Here is a 24266-nt window from a genome sequence, read left to right as displayed (position 1 = left end):
GCAGGAAGAAAATCTAGAAAATTGATAGAAAAAAAAATCTTCCACCTTCGGCCTGATCATCACTTACCATCAGGTGAGATACAGGCCAAGAGCTTCCTCGTTGTAGATAAAAAAAAAAAAATTGAGTTACAATCACACTTAATTCAAGTTTGGCTAATTTAAGCTCACTTTTTAAAATTGGAAAAATGTTACGTAATATTATTGGAATATAGGCTTCTTCAATGAAAATCAGTTCTTGAAATAACAGAAAACTTGTTTTATTTACTTCGTTATACATGACACACGCAAGAAGAANAATGGGAACTTGCATTGCTTCCCATATGCACAAGCTTCACACACAAAATTGCCTTGTCCATTGTCAATCATTTCCAGTCCCTGCACAACACTATTTGCACTCATGTTTTTAATTTGTTTTAGATTAATATGTCCTAACCTTTCATGCCACATTTTCATATCACTTTGATTATTTTGAACTAAGTTACATGTATCAGGAACCACTGTTTTAATGTTCAACTCATATAAATTGTTTTCTCTAATAATTGCACTCATCACTACTTTGTTGTTTTTATAAATCAGGGCACTCGTGTCTTTCTTTACAATAGAATAGGATTTTCGTATTATCACACCTTCAGAGAATAAGTTTCTTCTCAAACTTGGAACATACAACACGTCATTCAGTTCACTGATCTCCCACTGTCCATTGACATATCTTTGTATCATCACTTTTCCAATACCAGATACTTCCACGGATTGTTTATTTCCAAGTGTCAATGATTTCTGCTTACATTCAGTTAGTTCCAGAAAGAAATCCTTTCTATATGTCATGTGGGCAGAGGCACCACTATCTAAAATCCAGGTATTCTCTTCAGCATTGCATGAATTACTCTCCACATAAAATGCTAACATATCTGCACCTTCTTGCTGAGGTTTTCTATTCTTGGATTTTTTAGGAGCACGACATTCTCTAGCAAAATGCCCCCGCTTGCCACAATTATAGCATTCAAATCTATGTTTATTTGCTGTATTATTCTGAGTTGTATTGCTCTCACTCGCAACTGGTTTATTTTGTTTGGGCTTTGCTTTCCACCCCTTATTGGCAACAAGGAGGGCTGTTTCTTGTTCCTCTTCACCTGCTAAGCTCGCCTCTTCGTCCAATAAACGTGCAGTTAGATTAACAACAGTTTGTTGTTTCGGGTCCAACGACATCCAAGCTTGTCGCAGTGCTCTATATTTGGAGGGCAAAGTTCCCAAAATTTTTGTGATAATTGCCATGTCACTGATGGATTCACCGCTTTCTTTTAGTTGTTTAGCTAAGGTTTCCACTTTTGATATGTGTTGAGCTACACTGTCACCCGGTGACATCTTGTACTGGTAAAATTTCTCATGTATTAACATTTTGCACAGTTCACTCTTTTGTTCATATATGGATTCTAACTTAGACATAATTTCTAATGCAGTTTCGCAATTTTCTATAAGTGTAATCTGTTTGAAGTCCATGGAGGAAGTTATAATGAACATTGCCATGCCATCGCTTTTCATCCACTCTGTACAGTCTCCATGTGGTTTTGGTTTCGAGATATCTATTCCTTTAGCCTTCAAAGCGCACTTTATTTGAAATTTCCATTGGCGAAAGTTGTTTCCATCAAACTTTTCAAAATTCGTTGCCCGCATGGAATCCATTTTGAGGTTATTTTGCCAAAGATTTCTCACACACGATTCTAACTTTTTCTTTGCTTATTTCGTCTGTACTTCTATTTCCAGAATCTCCTGGGCCCATAACCTATTGGAATATAGGCTTCTTCAATGAAAATCAGTTCTTGAAATAACAGAAAACTTGTTTTATTTACTTCGTTATACATGACACACGCAAGAAGACGAATTAGAATAAAAAAAAAAAATGGCCGTCAATGTTGCCATAACAAACATAAACCATAAAGTTAAATTTTCTTACTTTTTTATATATTCAACAAATATTAATAAGAATTAGCTAGGTAACACTATGAACCTGTATATACTATGCTACAGATAGTGTAATCCACGAAGACGCGCCCCACCATTCGTCCTAATCGTTTATAGTTTACTAGCTTTTGTCCCGCGGCTTTACCCGCGTCAAATTTGGTTTGTCATATATCGTCATAAATTATAGCCTATATGTTATTCTGGGTTATAAACAATCATACTGTAAAGTTTCATCAAAATCCGTTGAGTAGTTTTTGAGTGAAAGAGTAACAAACATGTTAACATCCAGACATCCATACAAAATTTCGCATTTTTAATATTAGTAGGATGTATGCATTTTTCCGCTAACGTTTGAGTGTTATCGGTACACGCTAATTATTATTCCATGAGTGTGCACACTACAAACTGTGCACTTGCCAAATGTTGGTCTCGAAGCGCTGGTAGGGTAAAAAGATTATGAGACATGTAGAGGCTCCTTAAGAGCAAAATGACGATTTGTAAGAACTATTTATTAGTCTAAACAAATAAAGAAATTTTGACTTTGACTTTGACTTTGACAATAATTTCGCGACTGACGCTCGGATCATCCTCCCCGTTGACCAAAAATTGGTGGGGCGATACGTTAGGATAGGAGATCTTCGTTATGCTTTACGCATTTCGTAAAGCATAGTAACTGTATTTACTGTTCATCTGCTCCTTGCAATGACATCACAGTGAAGTGTTAAAGCACTACCCTGACGTCAAAAACGTATTGGCCATAGAAACTTCCGCTTTTTACTGTAGCTCTAAAAGCCTAACATAATATGGAGCGTCGAGCCAAATCCCAGCTTAGAGGCGCCCATTAACCTTCCAGATGCGAATCCGAGCAATCCGTCAAGTGCGAGCCGTAAATAGTCCCGACTAACCAGTGCTTGTGCAGTTAGCAAAAAAGTTTATTCGTGTATTGAAATATATTATTTATATTTATTTATTTTTCAATTGGGCCTTAACAGTGGACTTCATTTGGCTGAAACGAACGAACTTTTTGAAAAACACTGATAAATCCAATAAATACTATCATGTCCTCATGAAAAACAATTTACTACTGGTAAGTGACTCAGTGAACGTCTTTGTAGATATCTACTGAAGATAGAGTCGTGAAGATATGTAAAAGTTTTAGGGTCTGGACTAATGTCCCATTAATTTATGATGGTTTTTAGCTGAAATCACATCGACATTCTCAAGTTACCTGTAAGGTGTAACGGATTAAACTCACATTCTCTTATGGGGTGGTTACTGAAATACAAACAACTTTCACTATGGGGCCAATGACAAACTCTTATTAGCTACATTCTGTCATATATTGTGTCAGTGCTGTACAATTTACGTTATTTAATTTCGTAGAAAAACAAAGATGAAGATTGCGATATTCTATGAAAGCAAACACTGATTACCTAATAAAAATAATAATTAAAATGAAGGCTGAGTACCTTCTTTGCTGTCGCTACTACCTTCAATCTGATCTAGCCGCGTAGTTGGTTGTGCTCGAGTTTTAATCTTAATCTGGTATTGCTGTGGCTACCGCTCCGCCGTACCTATGTCACGGGGCAAATCCCCGCATATTATCGCATCTAGTCATTAGTCGGCCTAAAGGTCATTGATCCCATTTATGGTTTAATAAGAGTCAAATAGTTCGTAACACCCAAAGTAGTCAATAAGTTCGCAATACGTCTTTGTTACAATTGGAATAAGGTTGTTTTTGGTCACTTTGGGTGTAACGAAGTATTTGACGTTGACTGTACACTATTTTAATCTTAATAATATGATCCATCCTTCCCGGACTTCAAACACCGGTACCTAATACTTATTTAGATTTGAAATTCACTACACAATCAAACTTTGTGAACGTCGTATTTCATTACTACGGAAAAATTAAAGTGCTCTACAAAATCATGAAGTAAAAGCCTATCGAATGTAATAGTGCTATGCTGCACTCAGTAGAAAATGCTGAAAAACGCGCGTAATAAAATTATGGCGTGTTGTGCCACAGAGGACAATAACACTATATATCGATGGCTCCTACGTATAAGGGCGAAACTGCCGCTTACGCCTTTTTCCAATTATTTAAGCAATGATTTCACTTTGCTCTAATCTATAACATCAGTAAGAAAAAAAAATTTTTTTTCCATTAGATACAAAATAAAATTTTAGGCAAATAGGCGTATGTGCAAAACTACGCCACGTATAAAGCCCAATCATACGATTCGTCAATCTATACGAGTAGTTGCTTACATAAACATATATTTTTTATAATCCAAATCTTAAATAAAGCCATGAAAATATTTAGCAAATTGTTTTATTTATAAATTATGACACATTTATATAGTTATTTAATTTTTAGCGTTAAGAGTCGCATCTCAAACTAATTTGAAAATTATAAATAACTTGAAAAATTCGAACTGCCTAAGGCATCGTGGGTTCAATTCCCGCCTTAGGCAATTCGATTTTTTCAAGTTATTTATATTTTTTAAAAATATGACACATTATGTTAAAAGACCTAACTAAATCTCGAGCACAGTATATGGGCGTATTTGCGTTAAAACGTAAAACGGTACATTAAACGACTTTTTCTAACTGATTTATTATTGATATAGCACATGATAACAATTAAAATAATTACATGCATAAATAAAGAGAGTAATCGCTTAAAATATTATATTTACGTTGTCATTTAAGTCTCTTTACGTTGAACAATATACATGAAATTATAGAAATATGCCGACGTAAAAGGGCAATGCGTAAAATCTCAAAATATATAAGAAAAATATAAAAATTGATAACAGCAGTAGCAAAAGCATTACATGTTAAGGCTAAATGTGAAATTTCATTAAATTCGTTTTAGTAGGTCAGAAGATATGACCCAAAAATATGGTTCTGGCCACTAAAATGGCTCTCCTGTAAAATTTACTTTTTTCACTTACGCCAGTATACGTAGGAGCCATCGATCGCCACGGTAGGCTCGGACCTCGGCTCAGGCCGTGTCCGGGGGACGGATAGGGGAGAACCGGCCCGGTACATGTCTGTACCGTCCGAAATGGAAAGCAGGGCCTCGTACTCGCCGGCGAGTACGGTGTAACGAGCTACTAGAGGGTTGCGCTGGCTCGCCCGCCTTATATACCCGTTGCGGCGAGCGGGGTCTCGGGGCAGGGCAGTAAACCCGAAACCGGCTGGCAGGCTCGGCGCTGGTCGCTCGAAGCACAAAATATAACAGAAGACAAACTCCATACTAAACGCGCTCGAGCCACGCACACATAGACACCGCTCTAGCAAGACTGTTTTGGACGAATGCGAGCGCGACGTGGCGCGACAGACGTTCGCCACACGTTCGCTGTGGTTCGCTTGAGTCACGTGCCGGTCAACCGCCTGTGATATTATTTTGTTTTGCGAAATTGACGAATTTTTAAAAATATGACACATTATGTTAAAAGACCTAACTAAATCTCGAGCACAGTATATGGGCGTATTTGCGTTAAAACGTAAAACGGTACATTAAACGACTTTTTCTAACTGATTTATTATTGATATAGCACATGATAACAATTAAAATAATTACATGCATAAATAAAGAGAGTAATCGCTTAAAATATTATATTTACGTTGTCATTTAAGTCTCTTTACGTTGAACAATATAGGTACATGAAATTATAGAAATATGCCGACGTAAAAGGGCAATGCGTAAAATCTCAAAATATATAAGAAAAATATAAAAATTGATAACAGCAGTAGCAAAAGCATTACATGTTAAGGCTAAATGTGAAATTTCATTAAATTCGTTTTAGTAGGTCAGAAGATATGACCCAAAAATATGGTTCTGGCCACTAAAATGGCTCTCCTGTAAAATTTACTTTTTTCACTTACGCCAGTATACGTAGGAGCCATCGATATCAGACTGCTGTAGCTAGTCAAGGAGCCAGTCACTTAAAGTTAAGATAGTTACGTGGCAACAGCGCTACGTTTTAATTTTTGTTTTCCTTTCTCTAAAATAGGTATAAAAATAAATGATAACACTCTTAAGGTTTGGCCAAACCAACGCGTGCAGCCTGCGTGTGAATGGCGATGGCGATCAGGAGAAATCGGGAGAATCGCCATCAGGCAGGCTGCACGCATGTTTGGCCGAACCTTCACAATGATCGCGACACGCGAATAATGCGTAAAATCACTTGAAGGTGAATGAGAGACGTCACACAACAGAATGTTTAAGTTACCATGTAAATTATGCGGTACTTTTTATAGACGTGCGAATCTTATCTTATTGTCACTTAATTACCCGGTTCTAAAATATACATTGGTAAAACTTGGTTGGTTTATAATAAAAATACCTACTTACTTTTTATCAAAATCAGTATGATAAAATTTTGCATGATGGCAATAGCTGAGCACCACATGGTAACTATACCCATTTCGGTGTGCATATTACTGAGCCATTATTATAATCAAGGCCTACCATAAAAGAACAAACCGTTCATGTTATTGTTAAACAGCTGTTTATAGATTGGCTTGTTAAACATTGTATAAATATCTTACACGAGACTGAAGTTCAATCCTCCAATTTAAATAATTCTCCGCAATAATGTCCAACCATAGAGAAAGATATAGAGAGATGCCAACTAATGCGCTGAGTTCGAAACTCACTGTCGCATTAGAAATTCACACACACAAAGTAATCAAAAATTATGTACCCATTATCCACTGCGGCATCAGTACTCGATTTTCGAATAATCTTTCTACGCCAGCAATGTGAACTGTTTACATTATGACGTCGCTGCTGTCATCATTGCTTTCACGAGCAATTTTTGGGCATATTGCTGCGACACCTTTAGTTCATCTCCCTTTAGTTTCTGTGATCTGTGTGTCCAACCAATGAAGGTTCACTATGTTAGATCCTGTAGAAAGTTATACCCACAAAAAATCAGGAACAGTTCGAAGCTTAGGATTGACTTCCTGGCTCCTGGCGTAGTCGCGTAAACATCGCATTCAATAAATGGCCGGGTGCGGAAGGCATCGCACCTCGCTGGACATGATTGAATTCCTAGTCCCGATAGTGGTAATCAAAATAGAGTTTCACATTAACACTTCAATAAAGTCTTTTAAACGGAGTTATAATTAGACAGAACATAATTATGTCTGTTTTTTGTGTTCAGTGTGACCTGTGACTTGATTAATGACACTTGTAGCAAGGTTGACCGACGACAGCTGCCAACCGATCATTATGGAAATCATTGCGGGAGGCCTATGTTCATCAGTAGATCTTTGAAAAAGAGGCTGACGATAGTGACTGAGTTTCATGCGCTGCTTCTTCTCAGCACTGGCCCATTTATTGTCTTGAAGCAGTGGTAGGGTTAATACTGGGACGTGTAAAAGTGCTTTTTTAAGCCTATTTACGGAAATAAATGAGTTTTATAAGGCGTCCTATGGCTGAAATGATGATGATGGCGCTAATTGACGCTATATTTCATTATCATTTTACTTAAAAGAACGGACAAATATGATTTACTAGTTCCTATATACTCGTATGTTATGCATGTGATAGTTACAGCAAATGATTTATTAAAATTTTATTACGTGTACAGTCTACAACTCGTCAGACTGAACATTTTTGTTGTAAATAACGTATACGAGTACTTACGACGCCACAGTGTTAAGCCTTATCTGCCGCGCCGTCTGTACAAGCAATAATAATAACACTACCTTCTGCCCGCGACTTCGTACGCGTGAAAATAGTTTGATATATATTTCCCGTTTTTGCAACATTTTTCTTCACTGCTCCGCTCGTATTGGCTGTAAGGTGATGTTATATAGCCTAAAGCCTTCCGCGATAAATGGGATATCCAACTCTAAAAGAATTTTTCAAATCAAACCAGTAGTTCCTTTTTTACCCAGGAAAATAGCCTGTCCATACCTACCGCGGAGGGCGGCAGGTTATGTGGCTCGAACCCACTAAAAACCTGTGGTGTACCCTCTGCCGCATAGTGGTCGGCACCTTGGGTACTAGAGACGACCAGGATGCCTTCCACGGATGTCCCGCCCTACACGGGATCCACCATGCCCATGCGGGACCAGTATTTCCTGAGATTTGCGCGTTCAATCAAACAAACAAACAAACTCTTCAGCTTTATATTAGTAGTATAAATAGATACACGCTTAAGTCGTTAAAACATTTATTTTACATTTTGCTGATTTGCATACTGATACTTAATATGGTGTTTCACTCTGAAGTAGACATACGCGTTCTGCTTTCCTATGCAGGCTGATTTAAAAAGCTCCTTTTCAGCAAAAGCCGTAAAATTCAAGGAAAATATACAACATAACCTGAAACAGAAGGTTCAGATCTACTGGGCATCCAACCATAAATGAAAGAGGTATGTGACTAACCTTATTATCTAAATCAATCAATTACAAACAATTCATTGAATTTAACATACATTAACGTTTACAAAAAACAAACGGTGTACAATTTTGCAGTCTACCGTCAACACCGACAATTCAACGGAGCAGCGGTCGGGCGTCATAGAAAAACGAGCGTTAATAGTAGTGCTGAACGGGTCATAATTTTGTGTAAGCGATACTTACTACTTACATTAAGCAAAAATAGCACTAGAAAGTGGGTTCACTGCTTCTTTATCTACTGTAGGTCAAATATGCAACAAGAACGGCAGTAAAGAGTGCGTGAGTCATCCAATTCCGTTGTTTTATGAATAAAAATAATGTAGATTGTACAAGATTGAGGCAGAAATCTGCCAACAAGAATATGAACTTCATACCCCGCCACATCCAGGAAATATTATCAAAACCTGTTACTTATGAATATTTATATAGATATGTAATCACTACAGTCGGACATTTATAAAAGTACAAGTTTAAAGTTTAAAACTGTAAATGAAGCAAACTGGAAGCAAACCTTTTATTTTAACGACATGAAAGAATATTTGTCCAGTCAATGAATGCTTTAACGACGGTGTAGAGAGAAATCCGTGGAACACAATTTCTGACCTCGGGACTTTTCAAAATCAAAATCAAAATCAAAATTTTCTTTATTTGTTTAGACTAATTAAATTAGTTCTTGCAAATCGTCAAATGCTCTTAAGGAGCCTATACATGTCTCATTCTTTTTTTGCCCTACCAGCGCTTCGAGACAAACATTTGGCAAGTGCTGGACTATATTGACAGACAACTTACAAGTATTCGGCTAATGGTACAAATTCCCAGGCCAGGAAGGAAGGGGCTAAAAAAACTTCATCTATTTGACAGTTGAAAGAAAACAAAATTTTTCTTACATAGATAGAACTCTCTCCTTTTCAAGGCGAGAGTAAATAGGCACTTACAGGGCACGTACCTACGACGCATTATCCAAAAATATCGGAGAACATTAATCCTCAGTACGACTGAATCGCGACTAACCTGGCTTCGCGGGAGATGTTCGTTTCTGGGCATATCGCGGAGACACGCGCCACGCCCCCGTTTCACATCTATTCCCTTATATGATCTGAGAGCCCACCCGAACGGACGACACCGCGGACCGCCTTTCTGGTTGTGACCACTGCGGCAGCATAGTAGCCGAAACGACAAGCCGTGAATAATTATGTAACTTATATTACGACATAGCCCAACGGATTAGCAAACTGAAGTAGAAATGGGCAGGACACATACTCGTAGTACGCAGAACTAACGGCCGATGGGCAGCAAGGTTCTGGAGTGGAGGTCACGTACCGGAAAACGCTGCGTGGGATGTCCACCCACAAGGTGGATCGACGACCTGATAAAGGTAGCAGGAAGGCGCTGGATGCAGGCCGCTACCAACCGTGCGATGTAGAAGTCATTAGGGGAGGCTATGTTTAGCAGTGGACGTCCTGTGGCTGAAATGATGATGATGATGACGAGTATAATGTCATGTTGAGACCCGTGTTCCTCTATTTTTGCAAATTGTAACGCTTGATTTCTCGAAAACGTTTCGAGGCAGGGACGCGTGGATGATGGGAAATTGTGTATAATTTCATGCAATTTTAGTCATGATGGAGCGCTATACGGTACAACAGAGTGCTTTTTGTGTATTTATATTCAATTTAAGAAGAATCTCAAATCCCCAATAAATTGGGTAAGTGCAAGTTTTTAATAACCACGACAAATAATTCGCGAGATACGTTGTGCACCCAAATTATGTTTCACTTCCCTACACAAAATAACACTAGAATTGTGTACAAGCCTAAGAAACAATAACTTAAATGTATTAAAACGATTCAACCATGCTTTCCGTTCAACTATTTTCCACTGAATCATTTGTAGACTAGAAGAGAAGATTATTAAACAATTTTAATTATAAATGTTATGCGAGTAGCTTTCTCAGAAAAACATCGTTTTATTGGGTCGCTATTTTTAACGTAATGTTTCGAACCTTCTATCTTAACATATGCACATAGTTTAACATTGTTTGAGTCTGATAATGGGAAAAAATTCGTATTTGATACGGTCATAATAAATGATGCTTGCAGCGAAGTACAATAACTTGTTTCAGTCTGTTATACGTTCCACCTCAGGTGATGACTACTGTTTTTAAGAAAGTAAAATACAATAATGGAAACAGAATACAAAATTATTAACGGTCGAGCGAAAACACAATGGATTCCTTTTTTCAGACAGGTAGTTTTTAATATAATCCTTTATACTATTATTTTTAACTCGCTTTATATTTCTGAGGTAATTTTTCGAGTAGTTAATCACATTTTTGCTTAGATGATTATTATTATAATGTATTTGCGGACTGGGTTAAATTAATTTTAAAGTGAAGAAAATAATCGCGAGGTTTGACTTTTACTCGATAAAAGTATGAATCAGTTATTAATTTGTACATACTTCAAGTTTTAGAATATCATCAGCCGTAGTCAGTCCACTGCCTCCCACAAAGAGCACTAAAAAGTAAAATGCCCCACTTGGATGGTTGAATTTATTATTTCTCAAAAATCTACTTTAAAATCCAAAAATACATCTTAATATTTTATTATCAGTAAGTCAAAGTAAGTTCAAGTACTCAGTGCTCATCAGTTGCACGTAAAGCTTAAGTTTTCAGAACTTTTAATTTCATCACACTCTTTAATAACGGGGCTATTCCTACCTCTCGTTCCCACCGCTGCAACTCCTGTGTAGCCAGGATCTACAGCTTGGCCGCAATCAAACAACACCCAACCAGTGAAGATCAAGTTTGTCCCGAGTTAAAGGCATACCTACCACTCTATTTCAGGTACTCGTGGCCTTCATAATATGGATCTCTTTCCTCATGACAGGGCTAGCCATGGGCACTCCCACGGTGGCGATCCCTCAGCTTAGGCTGGAGGCCAACTCCTCTGCCGTTGTCAGCAGCGAGATGTCCTCCTGGATAAGTGAGTGATCAAATTAATAGAGTAGACCAGAACAGAAATCTTAAAAATTCAACTACTTTTTCTCCCAGGTGATCAATGACGTTCTTGAATGTTTGCCATTTTTTAATGCAGGACAATCTTCTTCGTATTGACAATTACAATTTTTTCAGGTTCATCCATAGGCTACTCGGGAGCCATTTGTGTCTTCATAATGGTTCCCATCGCACACTACTGGGGGCGGAAGTTCACCATGATTATTCTCTCTGTCACTACGTTAATAGCCTCTGCAGTTATTTACTTTAGTAAAACGCCTATGCATTTACTCATAAGCCAACTCATATTTGGGCTACCAATAGGCGCACAGACTTCTGTATTTTTATTAATACTCTCTGAATACTCATCTCCTCAGTACAGAGGAGTACTGCTAACTATGAAAACGTCGTCATTTTTCTGGGGCATTTGGATTGCAAACGCGACCGGAATCTTCACGCATTATAAGTACATTGGTCTCATCGGAATCGGTTGGTCCGGTTTTAGCTTAATCATTTCCTTGTTCATACCAGAGTCGCCTTACTGGCTGGCCTATCGAGGAAGGCATGACGAATGTGCCGAGTCCCACCGATGGATGAAAGGAGTTGACGAAAATTCTGAGAAAGAACTAAAAGCGCTATTAAATTCTGTCAAAGAAAATAACGAAAAGAAGCAATCGATTACATCCTTGCGACAATATTTCAAAGACAGTCGAACAGCCATCAAGAAGCCTGAGGTTTTCAAGCCTATAATTCTTGGCTGTCTCACTGGGTCGATCTATCATTTGTCGGGGAAGCTGGCGTGCGCTGTCTACGCCATTGAAATGATGAAGAAGTTAAGTGGGAACCAGTCGACGGTATACGTCGGCGTGTTGACTTTGGACGGATTTAGTATTTTAGGGATGTATGTAGGCAGTGGATTATCGAAAATACTGAAAAGAAGGACGCTACTACTGTCAATGACAATATCAGGCACAATATTTTTGTTTACGTTGAGTATTTACCTCTACCTTATTAAATTATCTGTGTTACCAGAAAATGTGTATATTATCATTGGCTTGTTGGTTGGATATACTTTGTCAATATGCTGTGGCCCAATGATATTGGCGACATCAATAGCTGCTGAATTATTTCCATTTGAGTTAAGAAGTGTTTGCGCTGGTTTCTTTTCTATTTTCGTGATGCTTTTAATGAGTAGCGTAGTCAAAGTATCCCCATATGTTTTTAACTCTGTGGGTTTTGAAGGAGCATACTTGGGTTTTGGTATTTGCGCTACAATAGTTATTATTTTGGAGTATAAGTACTTGCCAGAAACCAAAGACAAAACTTTGTATGAAATAGCTGAGATGTTTAAAATCAAAAAACAAAGTGAGACTACTGAATGTAAACTTTTAGAAAGTAATGATCCAGAGACTAAAGCATTAGAAACGTAATAATCATTATAATGTTTTAATTTTAGTTTTGTAAGATTTCTTAAGTTTTATATTATTTTACACTGATTTTAGTTACTTTAAATAAAGTGGCTCAACTATTAATTACATACGCGTTTAATTTAGTAACTTAATGTGAGATTAAGCTACTGTAAACACAAAATAACACCTGACTTATTACAGTACTGAAGTCTACTAAACATTATTTATAAATATTTAAAACGGCTCGATCTGCTTTCCGTCACAACTACCTTCCACGAAATCATTTAAAGAAAAAATATATTGTTTTAGCCAAATGACGTCCACTGCTGAACGAAGACCTCCAAGGATGTTCACAACGACTGGACCTACGCTGCATCCAGCTACCTTCCGCGACCTACACCACCAGGCCATGTGACCTTCATATAGTTAACTTGATAGAAGTTATTACTCTTTGAATCGCATTCGAACCGCTGGGTCAGCAATGGTCGTAACACTAGACAACAGAGGCGGTTAAAATTTCGTATTTGACACGGTGATATACAAAGCTTCCGGTATTGTAGATATAATTACTTGTTTCAGTTAGTTATACGCCACCTCAGGTGATGACTATTCTATCTTCTAGGCAAATAAAATAAAACAATGGAAACAGAATATAAAGCTATTAATGGTCGAGCGAAAACGGGATGGACTCATATATTCAGACAGGTAAACTTTTTTAATTTATTAAATTTTTTTATACTTAAATTTATTAATCTACTTTTTAAATTAGAAATAATAATACTTGGGTTTATAGTTGCATTTTATTTTTGACAATGTAATGAAATTCATAATTATTATTTTATATTAAAGAAAAAAGAAAAATTCGGATTGCATTTTTATAGCACACCACTTTCAGGTACTCGTGGCCTTTATAATATGGATCTGTTTCCTCTCGATCGGGCTTGCCATGGGCACTCCCACGGTGGCGATTCCTCAGCTGAGGCTGGAAGCCAACTCCTCAGCCGTTGTCAGCAACGAGATGTCTTCCTGGATAAGTGAGTGGTCAAATTAACAGGGTAGTTGTAAGTTGACATCACCAATGTTAATTAATTACTATTTTTTTTGTTTTCCTATTATATGGCGATATTATGCTTATTATGATGATGCTATGACTTGAATTCTCGTTTAATGAGGGTTTTCGCGTATGAAAGATCCGCTAGATGGCGAGACTGCTGCGTGATTGGTGGATTTTGTCAAGTCTGTCAATGTCATGTCAAAAATAACCAATCATGCAGCATTTGGACCTCGCGTCTACGTATTGCCATCTGGCGGATTTTTCATACGCAAAAACCCTCATTAAAACCAATCCCTACCATTCTAGAATAAGAGCTAGTGAACGCCAGACAGACCAACATAGGTAAAAATGTTGGTGCATTATGAGGTTTGGGTCATCGTGGCTTTAATAGATACCCTAAAAGATTGTTGGAACCGTCACAACTATCTGGCTGATGAGGAAACTACTTATAATCATTGCCTAAATACAGGAGGATTTTGTTATCAGTATCCAATATTTTTAATAAGCTCTATAGAACAATTTAGAAATAAAACTTTATCCTTATTATTCTCAATCGCGGTATTTTTCGCGAAAAAAAATTATTGAAAATCTAATTCGTGGGTGCCCATTATCTTAATTTATAAAGATTAAGTTTTATTTTCGCGTACCATTATGTCTATCTTTGTAATAATTTGTGTGTACACACGCCCACACTGTTACTATCCATTCTAATCAAATGGCGATTCTTTGCGATAGAACGAGATGACATGACTTTCAATGGGCAGTTAACACTGTTATTGGCGATAGTACGTATTTTTCTATGAACGAAGCAAATTATCCACGTGAGCCAACTTTGAAACAAAAAAAAAAGAATAATTAATATTTTATTAAAAAAATATTTTGTTTTTTTTTTACGTAAATCGATTAAGTTACTGATTCTGAGTCGTTCCTAAAAATTTGGATACTGATAACAAAATCACCTGTATATTAAAATATGTTTTAAAGGAAAACAAGGAGGAGAAAAAGGAGGAGGCTTTATGTTCGACTGTATGTATGTATGTTTTTGTATGTATGTTCATCGATTACTCCGTCAATTTGTGGAGCGTAGGTCTGGCGTTCACCAGCTCTTATTCCTATCAGGCTAAACAATATGAACTCCCACAGCGAATGTACACAGCTTGTGATCAAACGGTTGAAAGAAAAAAGAATAAAGCAATTATTCGTATAAATTTGACTCATAATATTATTATTTTTTCAGGTGCATCCATAGGTTATTCAGGAGCCCTTTGCGTTTTCATAGTGGTTCCCATCTCTCACTACTGGGGGCGGAAGTTGACCTTGATTATTCTTACCTTCACTTCATTAATAGCCTCTGCAGTTATTTACTTTAGTAAAACTCCTATGCATTTAGTCATATGCCAACTCTTATTTGGACTGCCGGCAAGTGCCTCGACTTCTATATGTTTATTGATACTGTCGGAATACTCATCTCCTCAGTACAGAGGAGTACTGCTAACTATAAAATCATCGTCATTTTTCTGGGGTGTTTGGATTGCAAACGCAACCGGAATCTTCACGCATTATAACTACATTGGACTCATCGGAATTGGTTTTTCCGGTTTTTGCTTAATCATTTGCTTGTTCATACCGGAGTCCCCATACTGGCTGGCCTATCGAGGAAAGCACGACGAATGTGCCAAGGCCCACCGATGGATGAAAGGAGTTGACGAGAATTCAGAAAAAGAACTAACAGCGCTATTAAATTCTGTCAAAGAAATTAACGAAAAAAATTATTCGATCACATCCTTGCGACAATATTTCAAAGATTTTCGAATAGATATCAAGAAGCCCGAGGTCTTCAAGCCATTACTTCTTGCCTGCCTCTCCGGGTCGATCTATCATTTGTCGGGGAAGCTGGCATGCGCTGTCTACGCCATTGAAATGATGAAGAAGTTAAGTGGGAACCAGTCAACGGTGCACATCGGCGTGTTGACAATAGACGGATTTACTATATTAGGGATGTATGTTGGCAGCGTTTTATCTAAAATACTTAAAAGAAGGACGCTACTACTATCGATGACAATATCAGGCATAATATTTTTATTCACGATGAGTATTTACCTCTACCTTATTAAATTATCTGTGTTTTCAGAAAATGCGTACATTATCATTAGCTTGTTGGTTGGATATACTTTGTCAATATGCTGTGGCCCGATAATAATGGCGGCAACTATAGCAGCTGAATTGATTCCATTTGAGTTAAGAAGTGTTTGCGCTGCTTTCTATACTATTTTTGTGATGTTTTTAATGAGTAGTATTGTCAAAGTCTCTCCATATGTTTTCAACTCTCTGGGTTTTGAGGGGGCATACTTGGGTTTTGGTATCTGCGCCACAATAATTATAATTTTAGAGTACAAGTACTTGCCAGAAACCAAAGACAAAACTTTGTATGAAATAGCCGAGATTTTTAAGAGCAAAAATCAAAAAGAGGCCACTGAATGTAAACTTTTAGAAAACAAGTTATAAGTATTAAATTGAAAATATATATATATATATATATAATTCTGGTGTTTTTGTTATTAAAATATGCAAAATAATGTAAATAAAGTGATCTGGAATATTAACTTCTACCTGCAGTTTCGGGTCGGATTTCTGTAACAGAAATTAACTATTTCGAAGCACATTAACATTTCAGTATTACTATGTATTGTAATATCTGTGTATGTATTTTCTTATCTAACATTTTAACTTTTTTCATATCCCTAAATAGCGACTCGTCAAAATTGATTCAATGATACAAGCAAACAAACATATCAATAATTATTATCCTACTAGGTAATATTATAAATGCGGAAGTTTGGATGTCTGGATGTTTGTTACTCTTTCACGCAAAAGACCTAAGTGTTTTGCAATTAGACTTACCTACCCTGCTACGCGCAGTCTTTAGACCTATTTTACACCACGTGAATAATTAAAAAAAAACACATAATGTCGTTTGATAAACTCGATAATATTTAAAATTCTTAGTATTTAACAATACGTAGATAGATGTAGACATTTTACAGTAGTTTTCTTATTCTATGCATCTATATAAATAAAAATGAATTGCTGTTCGTTAGTCTGATTAAAACTCGAGAACGGCTGGGCCGATTGACCCCGCCCCGATTGAGCTGTAGCCGATGTTTGTTGTAGTCCAGGGTAGGTCTAAACGATCAAAATTTGCTTATTTACTGCCATTAAGGCGGAACAGAGTTCGCCGGGTCAGCTAGTTATAAATAATACAAACTTTTACTCTTTAAATCATTTTAGGAAAGTATTTTTTTTATTGCGTAGAATTGTTATGCTGGTAAAATTAAATAGTACCTACCTAGTTATTGGACAAGTGTTAACGAGTCCCCGCAGACTACAGGATTTTTAACGATTTTTAATTTGTATGAGAAATCGGCCGATACGAAATCAGTAAATGTGCTTACTTTTATTCCTAGGTACTTGTTCAATGTGTAATACTTACTAACAGCCCGATTAAACTATCGGCCGACAGTCTAGTCTGAGAGACACTAACGGTCACGGTTTATTGTGAAAATGTACCATTTCTCTACTTCTTTTAAAGGTTCAGCCAAACCAACGCGATCAGCCGGTGTGCAGCGCCGGCTGATCGCGTTGGTTTGGCTGAACATTAACCCTTGGGCACCATTACGCGGCTGTAAGTATTTGTGGGCAGATTTTCCAAGACGTGCCTATCACATACGTCATACAGGTTGTGAATTCAGTCATAAAAGTGATAATTATGGTGTTTAATTCGTAACGAGTACAAAGACCTCGTGTTTACGTTTTCACGTGAGTCGTCGCAAGTGTACTTAAATCTTAGTAAAAAGGCAATTATTTACGCTATCGGTAATTAGTATTGGCTCAAAAACGTGACTCACTCAGTTGATACTCGGGCTGTGCTCGGGCAGTCAACAATTTTTTTTTTATTTCTGTGTTTTAAGCTAAAGAGAATTACATTCTTCAGCCTATAGGTACTCTAATTAGATGTTCACGAAAAGTGACGAGAATTACGAGTAACAGCAGTAGGTACCTACCATTTAATTACCTACGAAATAGTAATGTTTCCTGTCTTCTAATTATTATGGAAAGAAAAGGTCAATAATTTATTTTACATAAAAGCACATTACTGGCTTTTTCTTTTACATTTCTTGATATACCTGCCTAATATAGAGACGATTACTTGCTACCCACGTTCCTTTAATTATTAATATCGTACTCATTATTTAGTGCTCAAATTACATTAAAACGGGTGACTTCGATGGGGTTTCATGTGGAAAATCAACGTGGGATGAGAGGTGGGAAAGATAAACTATCGATGATTCAAGATTCTGACACCTTAAACCTTTAACGTAGGCGTAAATATTCTGGATTCCTTTACTTAAAACACTGATAATTTCTACAAATTATAACTTTACTAGCGACCCGCCCCGTCTTTGCACGGCTGCTAAGTATACTATACTGAACTACTAATAATAAACCTTCCTCTTGAATCACTCTATCTATCTTAAGAAACCGCTTCAAAATCCGTGGCGTAGTTTTAAAGATTTAAGCATACATAGGGACAGACAGACAGGAAAGCTACTTCTGGCTGGCTGGCTGTCTTTGGGTAGGGTCCAAAAGATAAGGAGACATGTAAAGTGCCCCATAAGGGCTACCTTTTCTTCTTTATTATTTACATTTTGACGTTCATAAGTGCCACAGTCACTGTCTTGTGGTCTAAACTGAATAAATATTTTTGATTTTGATTTTAATTTTTTTTTGCTACTTTGTTTATTTTGTTTATTATGCTACTATGTAGTGATAAAATCTACAAATTTTAATTTTAAGTCATCTGAAAATAATGAGCTATAGGAACTTCAATGTCTTGATGTATAAAATTATATTTTCGTAGTTCTACTTATATATACTAATTTACTCACTTACTTCCTTAAACATTAGAAACGTCTAAGTTATTAAAGGCTGCTACTGCAAAGTATCGATGAATAAATAAACAATCCCTTCCCTGGTTCAGATCTAGCATGATATAGGGTCGACGCCCGACTGCGCCCGGATATTCCTTCTACAACTTAAATAGTTAAAGTAGGTGCTCTCCCAAGTGATCAATGATCTATTCTAATCAAAGAATCGAATTGGAATGGTCAGCATTCAATTTTAATAAACACACTGAGAATCTGTAAACACTTAAAAGTAAAACTTAAATGGTGCCAGTCCAATCATTACATAGTAAATAGGTATTAAAACAAAGTCGCTCTCCGCTGTCTGTCTGTCCCTACGTAATGCTTAGATCTTTAAAACTACGCAACGGTTTTGATGTGGTATTTTTTAAAGATAGAGTGATTCAAGAGGAACGTTTATAATTGTATACTTAGCACCCATGCGAAGCTGGGGCGGGTCGCTAGTTTTTTATATTTCTTGTCACTATCGGTTTTGTTGACTGTCTATGTATCAAGATTCGGTAAAGGTAAGCTATAAAAAAAAAGTATTTTGTTTGCCAACAAAAGGTTTACAAATAGTCTTTTTTATTTGGTTCGTTAAGTGATAGGTAAAATCAGGAGGCACGTGGACGATTTAACAACCACTAAAATACACGCGGAGTCCTACTCATCCCAGGGCTAGTATATTTCAGTTAACCCCTTCTACACTGATGAAGCGACGCGCAATTCGAGAGAGGGATGTAGGTAGATACCTTTTTTTACGTCGGGAAATGCTTTGCGCATAACCCACTGGTCGATGGGGACGGCCAGTGGGTTATGTGAGACTCTCTCCGCCTACCCACTAAAGGCGGTTTCCACCAGAGCCCAAAGAAACGGAGCCGCGAGTTATTGTCCTAGTTGAACATTCGCCCGCAGCTCCGCCTCAGGCCAGAGGCTCGCTCTCATCTCCGGCTTCGAGGAAACCCCCAATCCCCTCCTCCAGTGGTTTTTATAGAGGTTTTCTCCTCACGGCCCTGGTACGACAGGACCCCCGGCCCACCGTAGCGGGTTACGGTCTGCTCCATGCTGCTGCTCAGTCAGCTCTGCTGATCAAAGAAATACCGAGAGCAGCCCTCCAAAGAATGGGCCCGGACAAACGCCCCGCTAGCCCCCACCTGTGGGGGTTTTTAAAGATGTCCCCTGCATCGTGGCCCGGGAAAATGCCTCGACGGCTCCGGCCCACTCAATTGTGGGTTACGGGTTGCCCGACAGGCCCGCCGAGTTGACGAGACCTGAGAAGAGCCGCCCGCGTGAACAGACTACGCGTAATTTTTTTATAGTTATTTTTACTGATCAATACATCACAAATACGATACGAAATTCCCTACCTACTAACATACAAGAAACTACTTTCAGCTTTATAAACCCAAGTAAACAAACCTAGATTGGCAAACTCAGCCTAACTACGTAGTTGGTAGTTCAGTCATGTTTGATCAAAGTTCGTATTTGCATGAAATATTCCCATTTAATTTACAGATAATAACTTAGTAAAATTGAATGAAATAGGTATATCTAATTAAAGAATGTGAACATGATAATTAGCCAGCAATAATCAATAGCAATCCAGCGTCAAAGCTTCCATCACATTTCTTCAAATCTAAGTACCTAATAAGTATGTATAGTTTTAGAAACATTATTCGATTTTGATTTCTAATGTTAAACAGTTTATTTTTATTCACACAATGTGTATAATAAATATTTACTTTCAAGGCCAAAAATAGCGCGTCTGCTTACTACAAAATTGAGTGAAAAATAAAACAAGGGTGGATAAAAATTGCACGAAGACAGTTGCAATATTTAACTAAGAACTATTGTGTGTTTGTCTAATTTAGAATAAATGATTAAAAATAAAAAGAAAGTTGGAACCTGTCACGTTAGTAATCTTCTTGATATTTTGTTTTCTGCCCACACCCTTGCGTGGGACGTAATGTTACAACTAAGAGCCTTACAGACAAAATTAAATGAGGATACTTTTTAGTCTAGACATTGTAATATATTATGTTGAACCAATCTTACAGAAAAAGCCATTTTTAAGTAAAATCCTAACAAAGGGATTTTTTAGAAACCCAACAGAAACATTTTCTATTGGGTTCACCTAAATTGACACTTTTGCCTTTGTCGTTTACCCAAACCATTCTTAGTTGAACAGCTTGTAACTACTTAGAACTTACTTGTAACTGCTTATTACCGAAGTGCCTAAAAAACTTGTAGCTAATTGCTCTATACAATTTGTTTGTGAGCAACATAAGAACATTAACCTTAATAAATTATATCCATCGGAACGATACTGAAATGTTGCAAAAAGGGTCATTTAAAAAAAACTTCAGGTTTTTTTACTTACTATAAAAAAATATAAAATTACCTACTTGGTGACGCTACGAAACTTTATTTTCGGCTCAGTCCTTTACACGTTCGTTGTAGGTAACGATAGGTCATTCTAACAATTACGATAGTGGGTCACGTTTCGAAGTAACTTTGCAAAACAAACTAACCACAACACATTTCCAATGTGACCGATGTTTCTGAAACAATTTGGGTCCCACGGGCTCCACAAAGTGTAATTGCTCGGCCTGTGATTGAGTCTGCCCTCTACTTCATCTACGTATCAGATTCAGAGTGAGCTTGTTACTTAGGTGCACAAAAATTGCTGAAATCGTTGTGAAGTCTATGAAAATAAATATATCGTGGATATGCACATGCACAATCAATTTAACCTGCTCAGAATACCTAAGTAAACAGGTGGATATTAATAAATCTATTCAATAAGGAACAAAAAGTGGCGTAAATTCAGAGCAAACTGCTAGTTCTCTTCGAAATCCTGCTAAACCGTTAAATTGTTTGCCGTTCGGTTAAGATCTGACCCGGATAAAAAAATATCCTTGCTTGCGAAATATTTCACGTTAAATGCACAACCAAAACAAACATTTGCCATACTAACTAATTCATTCGTTTTATCAAAAATTCCCCAAACCGAGTTCAAATATCCCTCGGTGAACCCTTGTCGGAGTCGCAGACCAGAAAATACAGACAACCCATTCACTATCATGCCACAAGAAATGTCGTGGATTAAACGGTAATAGCAGCAGTGCTTAGGACCTGCAAAGATACGAGTAGGAGCTTAACTTCAATGCAATATTGGTAACAAATCGCAGCAATACCTACTTTAGTATTGTTATAAAGTAAGTAAACGTTTGGGAGTTTTTTTATGTACCTCAAACCACAAAATGTGTCTCCCTAACACGAAGATCGTTAGTGTTGAGTAAACATTAATAAATAAATAAATATCCTTGGACATTTTACACTGCGCCGCTAGTCCCAAACTAAGCAAAGCTTGTACTATGGTTACTAGACAACGGATATAAACATACTTAAATAGGTACATTTTTTTTTAAATACATACATATTATACATAGAAAACACCCAGACCCGTCACAGAAACTAAAATTCATCATTTCAATTTTTGCCCGACCGGGAATCGAACCCGGGACCTCTCGGCATAGTAGTCCGTTCTGAACCACTACACCAAACGGCCGAAACATAGTTCAATTATTTGAACGAGTAGTTAATTAGTCGTAAATTGCTTCAGATACTTACCCATGTATTCTTCATCATCGTCAAGCCGACCTGCTCGAGCTGTGGCCACGGTTACAGCCTACAAGTAGGATATCTTGTGCAAAGAGTTGGCAGAAGTCGGCCAAGGCCGCTCCTGTGTAAAGATTTAATGACCGGCCGTTTTTACCCGCTGCCCGGCCGGCTCGGGTGCCCACGCGCTGGGTGACGCTGATTATGAACTCGCTAACTTTTAAACTGTTTAGAACTTTGGAATTTTTAATGAGGTTGCAAAGTACTTAACGATTTTTTGCCACCAATTCGGTGGTGGTTCTAGCGAAACTGATAAAAGTTTTTTTTCTTCATTTCTTTGCCATTTATTTATTTATTTAATTAAAATTCAATACTTACGCCATTGAATTTTGTATTAAGCTCCTTGATCCATCTTTATTCTACCTATACCATTATTTAAATAAGGTGGGCAGTAGCGGCGTAAGGGGGGGGGCGGTGGGGGCGGTCCGCCCCGGGTGCCAAGCATTAGGGGGTGACACAAGTCGCACAGATTAGTACTCCCGGGTGCCAAGCATTAGGGGGTGACACAAGTCGCACAGATTAGTACTCACTGGCGCATCTGCATGGCAAGTCATGATACGGGGGGAGGGGGGGTGCGATCATCGAATCGGCAGGTAACCCCAAAAAAACCTGGGGGTACCAGGGGGTGCCTTAGGACTTATGACGGGGGGGGTGATCGCCCCGGGTACCAACCCATGCTACGCCGCCACTGAAGGTGGGTATCATTTTCAGACAACACGATCATGCTTGCTATTTGTCAAAGGTCTCAGAAGTATTTTTTTTTAATATTGTACCTACATAATTAGTTAAGTTTTAATGCCTTACCTTTATGTATTGATACAACCTTATTTATTAAATATCCTTTTAGTATTAAATCCCAGTATCTTCCGTCGATCTGGAAGCCGTACTCCCAGACTGCATGTGGGGTAGGTCCCTTATTAGTTTATTTACGAGAGGCCTACTCGCGCCCGGCCGCCGATACAAATTTAACTGCCCCTCAAATTTTAACCCGCCCTACGCTTTGCTCATCGACTCCAGAAGGCACCAGCTTAAGCTTCAAGGTCTTGCTCTGATTTGGTCAAAGCGTTTGTAAAACTTCCCTAAATAGCGCTTTTGACGATTAACTTACCTGTGGGTATAAGGATAATCTGTAGTTACCTTTTGAAGTGGAAATACGTAACTAACTACGTGCGTGGATTCGTTTACCTTAATGCAAAATTACTGCCTCAAATACCTTTCACGGAGGTTGTGAAAGAATGGGAAAACTAAGATATTGATGCGCCGTTCGTTTCCCCCATCAATTCAAAATAGCAGCCATAAACCATGCTTTTAACGACGGGTCTCTCGCGACCTTCAAGTCGAAACCAGGGGTAGGTATACCTACTCGGAATATATGAAACGGTCCCACTATTGATCGTCTCTCTCATTCCTATTAGAAACCTAGGGTGTGTGAGTCAGAGAGATAAAATCAAATCTACAATATTATTCTGCGACATGGAATCTTATCCCACTACTTAAACTAAGTTACTCCCATTCCGTAAATATGCGACTCGCACTTCTGAGACTTTTTACGTATTTTTTATCCTTGAATGTGTTTTCGTTTATTTAAGTTTATTTATACCATCGTAAAATATTGGATCTGCTGAGTGGTTACTCGTACTAAAAAGTAATTTTGCCTTATCTTCAGCGGTAAGTTACTTTTTATAGGTAACTCTACTTCCACTCTCACTCATATTGCTTTGAGCTATATGCATAAACTTTGGTCCTGGGCCCTGACAGATCTCTCATCATCAAAATAATCA

The 24266-nt window shown here is 37.7% G+C and overlaps 2 protein-coding genes across 2 annotated transcripts in view; both read left to right on the top strand.

Annotated features, from left to right (window-relative positions):
- Positions 1-16348, top strand: part of LOC114353450 (facilitated trehalose transporter Tret1-2 homolog) — a 113054-nt gene extending 96706 nt beyond the window's left edge. Inside the window, exons 3-5 of the mRNA XM_028305475.1 lie at positions 13369-13494; positions 13685-13823; positions 15081-16348. Coding sequence (XP_028161276.1) covers positions 13429-13494; positions 13685-13823; positions 15081-16348 — 1473 coding nt within the window. The 5' untranslated portion in view covers positions 13369-13428. The remainder of the gene's footprint in view (positions 1-13368; positions 13495-13684; positions 13824-15080) is intronic.
- Positions 10527-12810, top strand: LOC114353451 (facilitated trehalose transporter Tret1-like). The gene is made up of 3 exons (XM_028305476.1): positions 10527-10632; positions 11231-11369; positions 11519-12810. The coding sequence occupies exons 1-3, from the start codon at positions 10567-10569 to the stop codon at positions 12808-12810; spliced, it is 1497 nt and encodes a 498-aa protein (XP_028161277.1). The 5' UTR covers positions 10527-10566.
- Positions 16349-24266: the final 7918 nt, after the last annotated feature.

The sequence above is a fragment of the Ostrinia furnacalis genome, unplaced genomic scaffold, assembly GCF_004193835.3.
Source record: "Ostrinia furnacalis isolate ACB-3 unplaced genomic scaffold, ASM419383v2 OfSCF1657, whole genome shotgun sequence".
NCBI classification, from domain to species: domain Eukaryota; kingdom Metazoa; phylum Arthropoda; class Insecta; order Lepidoptera; family Crambidae; genus Ostrinia; species Ostrinia furnacalis.
This window is presented reverse-complemented; position numbering and strand designations above follow the sequence as displayed.

What these genes read in the sequence shown, in the direction of transcription:
- LOC114353451 (XM_028305476.1), top strand. Translation starts at nt 10,567, where the DNA reads ATGGAAACAGAATACAAAATTATTAACGGTCGAGCGAAAACACAATGG. An exon ending in GGATTCCTTTTTTCAGACAG is followed by an intron (nt 10,633 to 11,230) that starts GTAGTTTTTAAT and finishes ACTCTATTTCAG; the next exon opens with GTACTCGTGGCCTTCATAAT. An exon ending in CGAGATGTCCTCCTGGATAA is followed by an intron (nt 11,370 to 11,518) that starts GTGAGTGATCAA and finishes CAATTTTTTCAG; the next exon opens with GTTCATCCATAGGCTACTCG.